This window comes from Carcharhinus amblyrhynchos, chromosome 5 (genome assembly GCF_965287045.1).
Source record: "Carcharhinus amblyrhynchos chromosome 5, sCarAmb.v2.hapA, whole genome shotgun sequence".
Taxonomy (NCBI): Eukaryota; Metazoa; Chordata; class Chondrichthyes; order Carcharhiniformes; family Carcharhinidae; genus Carcharhinus; species Carcharhinus amblyrhynchos.
Window position 1 is genome coordinate 43,980,740 of NC_137328.1, and position 11,636 is coordinate 43,992,375.

The window sequence follows — 11,636 nt, forward strand, 5'->3', positions numbered from 1 at the left end:
ACCTCTTGCTACCCTGGCCCTATATTACATTTTTCCTCACATACCGAGCAAGCCTTCCCCTAAATGCATCAGTCTAGTTTCAACCAACCATGTGGCATTTTAAATCCCACTTTTTCACCACTGTCTATCAAGAAATGTCTCCTACACTCTTTAACTGATCTCTTGGTAGCTACTTTACATTTATGCCCTTTTCTTCTTTATTAGTGCAATGTTTTTCCCATTCACCCTATTGAACCCCTTCTTAATTTTAAAGACCGCTATCAAGTCTTTTCTTCATCTTAGCCGTGGAACCTCAGCCTGCTCAATCTTTCTTGGTGGTTGACATTTTCCCACATCTCCTAACATCCAAGCAAATCTTTTCTGCATTATCTCTGGCGCTATAATATCCCGTTTGCACTATGGAGACCAGAACTCTGAACATTATGCCAAATGTTATCTAAGATAAATATAAACTTAAGTTTGGATAGCTGCTTTTGTATTCCATTCCTCTAGAAATGAAGGTCAATACTTTGTCTAGACTCACTAGATTCTTATCAACTAGTTTTGGTGATTTACGTATTTGTATATCCAGATCTCCTTGCTCCTCCATTCCATTTGGTTTCCACATCTTCCAAAGAATAATTTACCTTGTTGTTTTTCCTACTAAAAGAAATCATCTTACATTCTGCATCATTCTGAAGTTAATACGCTGTTTACCCACCATTTGGTAAACCTGTTTGTGTTCTTACATATTAGTGCACATTTCCACATTATTTATAACCTATAATTTGATATAATCTGAAAATGTTGACACCAGACCTCCTAATTTCTAAGTCCACATCATTTATGTACATGGTGAAGAACAATATTCCACAGGGGTCCCTATGGAAATCTTTCTATATTCTGGCAGTCTGAGAAACCAAGAACCTTTATTGGTTCTTGTCGCCGTTTTTCAATCCATTGACAACCTGGCCTGTAAATGCACAAACCCTGAATTTGGTCACAATTCTCTTGTGTGACATCTTGCTTGCGAGAGATCTTTTATTTTTAACCTGTGTTGCTCTATTTGACATATATTTTTAAGCAGACAATTTGCTTCTGGGCTGAATTAAATCAACTCTATAACAAGTGATCCTGAATAAGAATATAATACTTCAAAAATAATTTACAGTATACATTTCATGGTGTGTGGTTGGTTCATGGATATAAGATTCGGAATTCTTCTAGTTGTAGTTATCTTCCATTTTCCAGGGAACATGCTGATTTGTTCTCTGGATTTCGAGACTGAGATATTTCTTCAAACTATTGCTGTACTTCAGGAGAAAAAAAAAGTGAGAATGAGATCATTTTCTGTGGAAATGTTATTGTTCTCCTGGCAAGTGATGATGTGGGACCCCTCCGCAGCATTCCAGCACCTTCCTCCGCGCTCTTCCAGAAAAATTGATCTTGCCTCGCTGCTTTGACTTTGTTGTATATTCATAGCTTTTGAGCTGTGAATAGTAATCCGAGAATTTGTTATAGAGGATGGAGATTGGCATGCCGTTCAAAATGATCCCAAAAGAAATGCAGCCAAAGGCAAAAAATCTTCCAGACAATGTTTCTGGGCAAACATCCCCATAGCCTACCGTGGAGATGCTAACCTGTAACCAGATGAAGTCATTATTCAGTTGCTATCTCAACAAAACATTTTTTCAAACAGACTCCAGCTTATACAATAATTGGTAACTATTAAGTGCATAGGATTATTCAGCTGGGTGTTCAGAAAAGGTGAACTGAACCAAAAAAATGTGCAAGCTGAAAAGGGAGGAGAAAAGAGTAGAGAGAGACCGAGCTGGATGTTTGGAGAAAGGAGAATCTAATCATAGAATAGGGTGGAAATGGGACATTAGGATTAGAACTCAATTACTCAAAATGCTAGAAATGGAGGATCGGGAAAAGGATACAAAAGTCTGAGGTCACATACCAACCTCTCAAGAACGGCTTCTTCTCTGCTGCTGTCAGACTTTTGAACGGACCTACTTTATATTAATTTGATCTTTCTATGATTGTAACACTACATTCTGCACCTTCTCCTTTCCTTCTGCCCTATGTACTTTATGAACGGTATTTGTCATCTGTAGTGCACAAGAGACAATACTTTTCACTGTAAAGCAATATATGTGAAAATAATAAGTACAAAAAAAAGGGGAAGGATATGGTGAGATAAAAGTTATCTAATGGAAGAAAAATGGGACTTGAGTGTAATGAATATTTCAGCATTTTATGCTGAAATTGGGGTAGGAAGCAAATTAGAAAGGCATGGTGGCACAGTGGTTAGCACTGCTGTCTCTCAGCACCAGGGACCTGAGTTCATTTTCCAGCTTGGGTCACTCTCTGTGTGGAGTTTGCACATTCTCTGCATGGGTTTTCTCCCACCTTCTTTCTGTCATCCTAATTTCCTATTCATAGCATAATCAGAGCAGGAAAACCTCTTCCATGAAGGGAACAAACACAGATATTTTGTCTCTGCCATAATTCATACAATTGCAGACAGTATTGCCATTTTATTTACAAAGTATATCCTGTTCACTGTAAATTGAGTGTCTAGGTTAGAATACTGACCAGCAACTTCGACTTCACAGCAGTAACAAGATTTCAGATTAATCTTCACTTTCATCTCTTGCTTTCACGTTTCAGATAGAAGTATGCTTTTAGTGCTCCAAAAGTCATTCTTTTATCCGTCTTATGGTTACCAACCAACTAAATCACTTTTGTGGACAAAAACTTGGCAGGTGAGAGTGTAATGTAAAAAAATGTGAACTTGTCCACTTTGGCAGAAAGATTACAAAAGCAATATGCTAATTAAATGGAGAAAGACTGCCAAACCCGGTCATGTTGAGGGATCTGGGGGTCCTAGTAAACGAAACACAAAAAGCTAGTATGCAGGTTCAGCAGGTTATCAGGAAGGCAAATGGAATGTTAATGCTTATTGCGGAAAGAATGGAATATAGAAGTAGGGATATTATACTACAGTTGTTCAAAGCATTGTTGAGGCCACGTCTGGTGTACCATTCTAGTCCCCATTTTTAAAAAAGAATGTAATTGTGACAGAAGTAATTTGGAGATGGTTCACTCAACTCATTTCTGGGACTTTTCTAATGAAGAACGGTTGAACATGTTGGACCAGCATCAACTGAAGTTTAGATGAATGAGAGGTGAAATTAATTAAATATTTAAGGTTCTGAAGGGACTTAATAAGGTGGGTACCAGGAAGATGAGGGAGCAGGGGGGTGCAGAGGGGGGAACTCGAACTAACAGACACAGTTTTAAAATAAGGTGTTTCCCTTTTAAGATGGTGATAACGACATTTCTTTTTCTCAGAGGACTGTTAGTCTGTGCCATTTGCTTCCCCAAAAAACAGTAAAGGCTGGATCATTAAACCCTATAAAGCTGATTTTGGTAGATTTTTGCTAGGCAAAGCAATCAGGCAGGAAAGTGGTGTTTAAGTTTATAATTGATTTATCAGTGTCACAAGTAGGCTTACATTAACACTGCGATGAAGCTACTGAGAGTTGAGGCCAAAAACAGATCAGCCATAATTTTATCAAATGGCACAACATTCAAAGGGCTGAATGGCCTACTCCTGCTCCTTAGTCCTATGTTCATATAGAAGTAGAGTAGAAAGTATGCAGCAGACCGTGAATTCAAATATGGCTCTGAAATATTAAACCAGGTTTCACTATTCATTTTATGATTTCTCAATGGTGCTTTTCAGAAATGCAATATGGATATCTAATTATAGCCTTGCATATCGGGGGCCACATGAGACAAGGGAGTGTATATGAATAGCATAAAAAAGGTGAATCTTATCACTGGAAGTATCAATGGAAATGAAAATATGTGACTGATGAAGAAAGAGCAAACCAATAGTAGCTGTCATATCTTCGCCTGCACTCATAAATATAAAGGCAAAGACACGGGACAAACTAATCTCCAATAAAAACACATGACAAACAAATTACATTTGGGAGCAGATATGAATGAGGATTACAGTACCAAAAACAAAAGCAACATTATTTGTGACTTGATAATTTAATTGTTAAATTAAACTTCTCTTAAAATGCAGATGTAAATTTGTATATAAACCAGGTTTTAAATGAGGTCTTACCCGATATTATCCAGGGCAATGTCGGGCATCACCCCATTCATCACAGTATGCGGAGTCAGGGCAGGGCAACTATTTTGTACGTAAGCTGATGTCTAGCTACCTGGTGTCCAACGACCTGCCTTTGGCAGGGTTAGAGTTTATTCAAATAATATATTACCCCCTCACTTGCTCATTGCCAGATTTCATAAAGATTTCCATTTGCTTCCGGTTTCATTAAAAAACAACTTTTGGCATTCTTTGAAGGTCCAGCCTACTTCCTGGAGAAGGATCCTTCCCAATGAGGGATCAGTGCACCTAATATCATTGATGTATAAGATTCAAGTACAAATCCAAGTCCTGACTGAGTCACAGAAAATCTCTTACTTGGGACGGTCCCTTCAAAAAATTGGGAAGTGGGATTAGGCTAGGTAGCTCACTTTTGGCCTGTACAGACACAGCAGGCTGCATCTCCTCTCTCTAAATTTCCATGATATGTATGATTTTATGGGAATTGGGGCACTAATTGCATACCTGCATGTGTTTGTGTGAGTGGACAAAAGGCCTAACATCTGTGGGTTATAAATGAAGTAGTTAGTGCCAATACAATTAAATAGGAAGAATGAAAGTCAAAATCTAAAATTAGTTTAATAAATAAATGGGAACCACAGAGTCTGGTCCTGAAGGGGCATGAAATGGTCTTGGCAAACAGGAATAAGGAAAATCCAAAAGCATTTTACACCTATGTTAGGAATAAAAGGGTGGTTAGAGGAAAAATTGGTCCTCTTAGGGACAGAGGAGGGGAGCTATGCCTAGAGTCTGAGGGAATGGGGGAGATCCTGAATGAATACTTTGCATCAGTATTCATGAAGGAGAGGGACCTGTTTTCAGGTACTGTCTTGGAGGGAGTTGTAGGCCCATTAGAGGCAGGAAGTGTTGGGGTTTTTAGGTAGTATTAAAACTGATAAATCTCCGGGGCCTGATAGCATTTATCCTAGGCTGCTTAGGGAGATGAGGGATGAAATTGCTGTGCCTCTGACGCAAATCTTTGTCTCTTCTTTGGCCACAGGTGAGGTCCCAGAGGACTGGAGGATAGCGAACGTGGTACTGTTGTTTAAAAAGGGTAGTAGGGATAACCGTGTAATTATAGGCCGGTGAGTTTGACGTCAGTGGTAGGGATTCTTAGGGATAGGATTTATAAGCATTTAGAGTGTGGCGATTTGATTAGTGATAGACGGCATGGATTTGTACAGGGGAGGTCATGCCTTATGAATCTGGTAGAATTTTTTGAGGAGGTGACAGAAATGGTTGACGAAGGACGAGCCGTGGATGTCGTCTACATGGATTTCAGTAAGGCGTTTGACAAAGTCCCTCATGGTAGGTTGGTGAAATAGGTTAAGGCTCATGGGATACAAGGACAGGTGTCTAGATGGATTGAGAACTGGCTTGGAAATAGTAGTGGAAGGGTCCTTTTCTAGCTGGAGGTCTGTAACTAGTGGTGTGCCGCAGGGCTCAGTACTGGGACCTTTGCTATTTGTAATATACATAAATGACTTGGAAGAGGGAGTAAGTGGTGTGATCAGCAAATTTGCAGATGATACAAAGATGGCTGGACTTGCTGATAGTGAGGAGCAGTGTCAGGCAAATACAGCGGGATATAGATAGGCTGGTACATTGGGCAGAGAAATGGCAGATGGAATTTAATCCAGACAAATGTGAGGTGATGCATTTTGGAAGAAATAATGTAGGGGGGAGCTACACGATAAATGGTAGGCCTATTAAGAGTATAGAAACGCAGAGGGACCTGGGGGTGCAAGTACAAAAGTCCTTGAAGGTGGCAGTACAGGTGGAGAAGGTGATGAAGAAGGCCTATGGTATGCTTGCCTTTATAGGGAGGGGTATAGAGTATAAAAGCTGGCATCTAATGTTGCAGTTGTATAGAATGTTGATTCGCCTGCATTTAAAGTACTGCGTCCAGTTCTGGTCACCCTACTACCAGAAGGACGCGGAGACCCTGGAGAGAGTGCAGAGAAGGTTTATCAGGATGTTGCCTGGTATGGAAGGACTGAGCTACGAGGAAAGATTGGGCAAATTGGGGCTGTTCTCCTTAGAAAGGCGGAGAATGAGGGGAGATCTAATAGAGGTGTATAAGATTATGAAGGGTATAGATAAAGTGAACAGTGGTAAGCTTTTCCCTAGGTTGGATACAATAATTACGAGGGGCCATGAGCTTAGGGTGAGGGGGGGGCGAGGTATAACTCGGATGTTAGGGGGAGGTTTTTCACACAGAGGGTGGTGGGGGCCTGGAATGCACTGCCAAGTAGGGTGGTGGAGGCAGGCACGCTAGGGTTGGTTAAGGCTTACTTAGACAGGCACATGAGCAGACTGGAGATGGAGGGATACAGGAGACTTTTCTAAATAAAGATCAAGAGCTTTGGGACGTCCCTAGGAATCAATTGATTCCTATGGACCTTCCAACATATTTCATGGCTCACTTGCTTTATTTCTGTGCTTCTGGGGATTCCGTAAATGTCTATCTAAGTTTTGCATGTTTATTGATGTCTTTTCTTTTACTTCACAGGCGATTCGGTCTGCCTTGTTGACCAACAAGGGGCATACATGCGGTGGGTTTTGCGAGGGCTGCTCTTGGATGTTGCTTTGAGAGTTGCCTAGTGCTTCACGTCGTTAGTGTACGCTTAAACTGGACCATCTGACGGGCAACATGACAGCTCAGTGACTATCACTGTTGCTGTGCAGATACATGGATTTGGGCCAGTGTCTGCGGGAGTTTGCACATTCTTCCCATGATTGCGTGGGTTTTCTCCGGGTGCTCCGCTTTCCTCCCACATCCCCAAAACGTGCTCTTAGACTGATTGGTGTAACAAATTGTCCCTAAATAAGTCTTCCCTCAATCTTCCCCAATAGGTGTAGACAAGGGTCATGGGTAGAGGAGGGCACTCATAATATTAAAATGGCGGCGCGGGCTCGTTGGGCCGAAGGGCCTGTTTCCCGTGCTGTGTTGTTCTTTGTTCTTTGAAGAATAAAAGCAAAGACCTCACTAGATGAAAACATTATATACTGTTTGAGGAAAAAAACAAATGTACAAAAAAGACTTAGTGATGGTGAAGTGAAGATTGATTAACAGTAAAATCATGATCACTTTAATAGAAAGGACCAAGACAGAGAATGGAACAATAGGGGGAGGTTTTTAGTATTGTCATTGGGCTAGTAATCCAGAGACCCAGGGTAAAGCTCTGGGGGCCAGGATTTGAATTCCATTTTTCACCAAACTGAATAGTGACATTTGAATTTAGTAAAAATCTGGAATTAAAAGTCTAATGATGCCAATGAAACCATTGTCGATTGTTGTAAAAATCCATCCTTTAGGGAAGAAAATCTGCCACCCTGACCTACATGTGATTCCAGATCCACAGCAATGTGGTTGACTGTTAAACTGCCCTCTGAAATGGCTGAGCACTCAGTTCAAGGACAATTAGAGATGAGCAAGAAATGCCAGTGAGAGACGCCCACGTCCCACTGAACAAGTAAATAAAAAAAAGCTCATTCCAAGGAATCATGTGTGGATCAAAAAATGTGAATTCAAAACTGTAAGTAAACATAGCTGAAATAAAAACAGCATATAAGGCAGAAAAGCTCAAGAGATTCTACTTATTTACTCTTTCTTTTTGGCACAATTCCCTGGATATTGGTGTTACTGTACAAAAGATGGCAGCATTTTAAGTGTTGCAGGAAAAGGAAACCTTTTTGATTTTAGATATGTCAGAAAGCCATGAAAAATTCAACAGGACCATTGAAATATTCCTCAGAACAGATTTCAATAGATTTCTAGAGTATAGCATTAAATGGTTACTTTGTATTTGTCTTCCTCAGTCACAAATACTAACATACATACATTCAAATTAGGAGCAGGAGTAGGCCACTCAGCCCCTTGAACCTGCTCCATCATTCAACAAGATCGTGGCTGATCTGATTGTAAATTTAACCCTACATTCCTGCCTATCGTGTTAATCTTTCATCCCCTTGTAAGTCAAGAATTTATCTAGCTCTGCCTTAAAAATATTCAAAGGCTCTGTTTCCACTGCCTCTTGAGGAAGAGATTCCAGAGACACACGATCCTCTGAGAGATTACATTTCTCCCCGTGTCTGCATGGGTTTCCTCCAGGTGCCCCAGTTTCCACCCACAGTCCAAAGATGTGCAGGTTACTTTGAATGGCCATGCTAAATTGCCCTTTAGTGTCCAAAGATGTGTTAGTTAGATGGATTAGCCATGGGAACAGCCCCTTAGTATCCAAAGATGTGCAGGTTAGTTTGAATGGCCCTGCTAAATTGCCCTTTAGTGTCCAAAGATGTATTGGTTCGATGGATTAGCTATGGGAACTGTCCCTTAGTATCCAAAGAAGTGCAGGTTATGTAGATTAGCCATGGTTAATGCACGGGTTGCAGGGATGGGGCGGGGGGGGGGGGCATGCTGATGAGCATAGGTCAGATGATCATTTGGTAGAATCATAGAACCCTACAGTGCAGAAAGAGGCCCTTCAGCCCATCGAGCCTGCACTGAACACATGGTGAGTCGGTGCAGACTTAATGGGCTGAACAACCTCTTTCTGCAACGTAGGGATTCTATGGGTCCTCCATCATTGTTTGTCCTCATCTCTCATAGACGGGATGTTGTCAGTTCTCACTCTTTATTTTTAGTAAAGATACAAAATTAAAATAACAATTTCAAAAGTCCATAATTTTGTACAAATTGACACTAAATTGTCAATCAAAAGAGCTGTATGGGTATGCTTGGGCAAAAATGGGAAAGTTTACATTTGTGTCAGCATGAACTCCATGTTAGCTATGGGCCAGATCGATGCACAGCACACATCTGTGGTCACAGTTGTTATTTTGAAGCACAATAAACATTTATTTCTGTATTTGACCTGAACCAGGGAGGATTGATCATGAAAATTAGTGACCCTAGATTGACATCACAAGAAGATACTTTGTACACAGCAAGATGACATTCCGTACACTTCACGTTAAGTACTGAACGTAGTTTTTAAAAAAATTTTATTTATTAGTGTAACAAGTAGGCTTACATTAACATTTCAATTAAGTTACTGTGAAAATCCCCTAGTTGCCTCACTCCGGTGCCTATTGGGATACGCCGAAGGAGAACTTAGCATGGCCAATGCACCTAACCAGCATGACTGTGGGAGGAAACCGGAGCACCTGGAGGAAATCAACGCAGACACTGGGAGAACGTGCAGACTCCGCACAGGCAGTGACCCAAACTGGGAATCTAACCCAGATCCCTGGTGCTGTGGGGCAGCAGTGCTAACCACCGTGGCACCGTGCCAGCCTTATTATCAAACAAAGTAACACTTTGTCATTAATTGTGAAATGTTTGAGTTGTACTCACCGCGGCCCACCACCAGGCGTGGGGTATGGAGGTAAAATTAGTGCTTGGGACGTCATGTTCAACAGAGAAGACCAGAGCAGAAAAGGAAAATATACCCATTGCAATGAAAAGGAAAAGGCAGCCAACCTGCTGGTAACATTGCTTCAAAGTGAAACCAAATGCCCTCAACCCAATGGAATGGCGAGCGAGCTTTAAAATCCGGAAAATTCTCATCAGTCTCATGATTCTCAGCACTTGGCCAACTTTTCCCACTCTACCCACTTTCTCAATGTCCTGGTCGTGTCTCCCATAGTCTTCATCCTCAAAACATTCCAGGGTGACCTGGAGGTAAAAGGGGAGGATTGCAATCAGATCCACCGCATTTAGGACGCTTCGAGCAAACTTCCTGATATCTGGCGTGGATATCACTCTCAGCAGGTACTCAGTGGTGAAGAAGATGATGCAAATGGTCTCCACATGCTCCATGTAGGTGTGCCCACTCAGCTGGCCAGCTGCACTGACGTACTGCATTTCCTCAACCGTGTTCAAAGCCATGGCTACAATAGAGATCACCACAAACATACTGGAAGCCACTGCCATCATCTTCGCAGTAACAGAGGAGAAAGGCTTTTCCACGAGGTTCCAGATCACTCTTCTCTGGAAACCACACATCAAGTTTCTGAAATGCTCCTCGTCTTCCGCCACTTCAAGTTCAGCCTGGAGCTCCCGCTGGATCTTGAGTTGCTCATTCAGTTCATCTTGTCTCTCCTCAAAGGAGATTCGGCAGCAGCGGTTACTGTTCTTGATCCGGATGCCCCAGTAGTGGATCTCTTCGATGAAGTTTCTGGGGCAGAGCTCAGTTTTGATCCACAGCACCCCCGTCCTATAGAAGTTAAAGATGACGTGGAAGACAGCTGGATCTCGATCAAAGAAATACTCATTGCTTGTCACACTGTAGTCATCGCACAAATCCAATTTCCGCGAGGGGTCCGTGTAAGTGGCCAACTTCCCGATTCTGCTCTTAGGAAAGCGGGCGGCAGCGTGGTAAGCGATCTGGAACGACCTGCCTCCAACATTAATATTCAAGTTATAGTTTTTTAAGGGAGAATTTGGATTGTACTGGAGGGTAGTTGGAAACTCATCATCTGAGTCCACATCATCATACTTAATTTCGTAGATATCAGAGCCGAGTTCTTGCATGGAGTTCCATGGTTTCAAGGAACTTTCTTTCACAAGTGCCAAATCAACCTCTTGATGCTGAGGTGCATTTAAACTCTCTCTTATTTTATAGTTCGGGAACAGACTCTGGCGTCTTAGCCGAAGTTTAAACATCTCTGTCTTTCAGAAAACTTACCCGTTCAGTGACGAGTGGGTCGAACAGCGTTGAGTTTACTGAAGAGTGTTGAAGACGTGTTTGAGAGTAGCTGCTGACCCCGTTAATGTGCTGACAGAGGGGATCTAGGAGCTTAGGTGATGATTTAGCAATTATCCCATTTCAACTGTATCCTCCCAGTGCCACTGACGTCTCTGATTTGTGTTTACTAGTCAATTTGTCTTGTAGTGTAGGGGTGCAAGAACAGATTCGCCAACATACTTCCTTTGTTATTATCAATCTGAGAAATTAGGTAATTCATACATAACCTGCTTTCAAGTAATGCCAATAGTTATTCCTCCTGCTATTCAGTTGCTAGCAGTGCACCCACATTGTTTGTAATCACTGGAGGCATTACAATGTAAAATAATGAAAACATTTTCTGAATTACTGATAATTAAAATGTAGCTTAAGATTGTGTGTATAAAATAATACCTTGCCGCTATTTTCTACTCTCAAAATGGAAGGTTATCCAATTTGGCTGAAAAAAAAGGAATGTTTAAATGGAAAGCAGATTCAAAATGCGTCTGGGCAGAGGGATCTGTGTCTTTGTTTATGAATCGCAGAGAGTCGGTATGCAGGTACAGCATGTAATAAAAAAGGCAAATGGAATGTTAGCATTTATTGCAAAAGGACTGGAATATAAAAGTAGAGAAGTGTTGTTGCAATTGTATAGGGTGTTGGTGAGACCACATCTGGAATATTGTGTCCAGTGTTAGTCTCCTTATTTAAGGAAGGATGTGGTGGCATTGGAG

General features: G+C 41.4%; 1 protein-coding gene across 1 annotated transcript; it reads right to left on the minus strand.

The window, feature by feature from the left end:
• Nucleotides 1-330: 330 nt before the first annotated feature.
• kcnv2a (potassium channel, subfamily V, member 2a) lies at nucleotides 331-10,948 on the minus strand. Its single transcript, XM_080188707.1, has 2 exons — nucleotides 9,531-10,948; nucleotides 331-1,619 (listed from the first exon to the last, which is right to left on the minus strand). Exons 1-2 carry the CDS (start codon nucleotides 10,839-10,841, stop codon nucleotides 1,341-1,343), a joined length of 1,590 nt encoding a protein of 529 aa, XP_080044833.1. The 5' UTR covers nucleotides 10,842-10,948; the 3' UTR covers nucleotides 331-1,340.
• Between the last annotated feature and the right edge of the window lie 688 nt (nucleotides 10,949-11,636).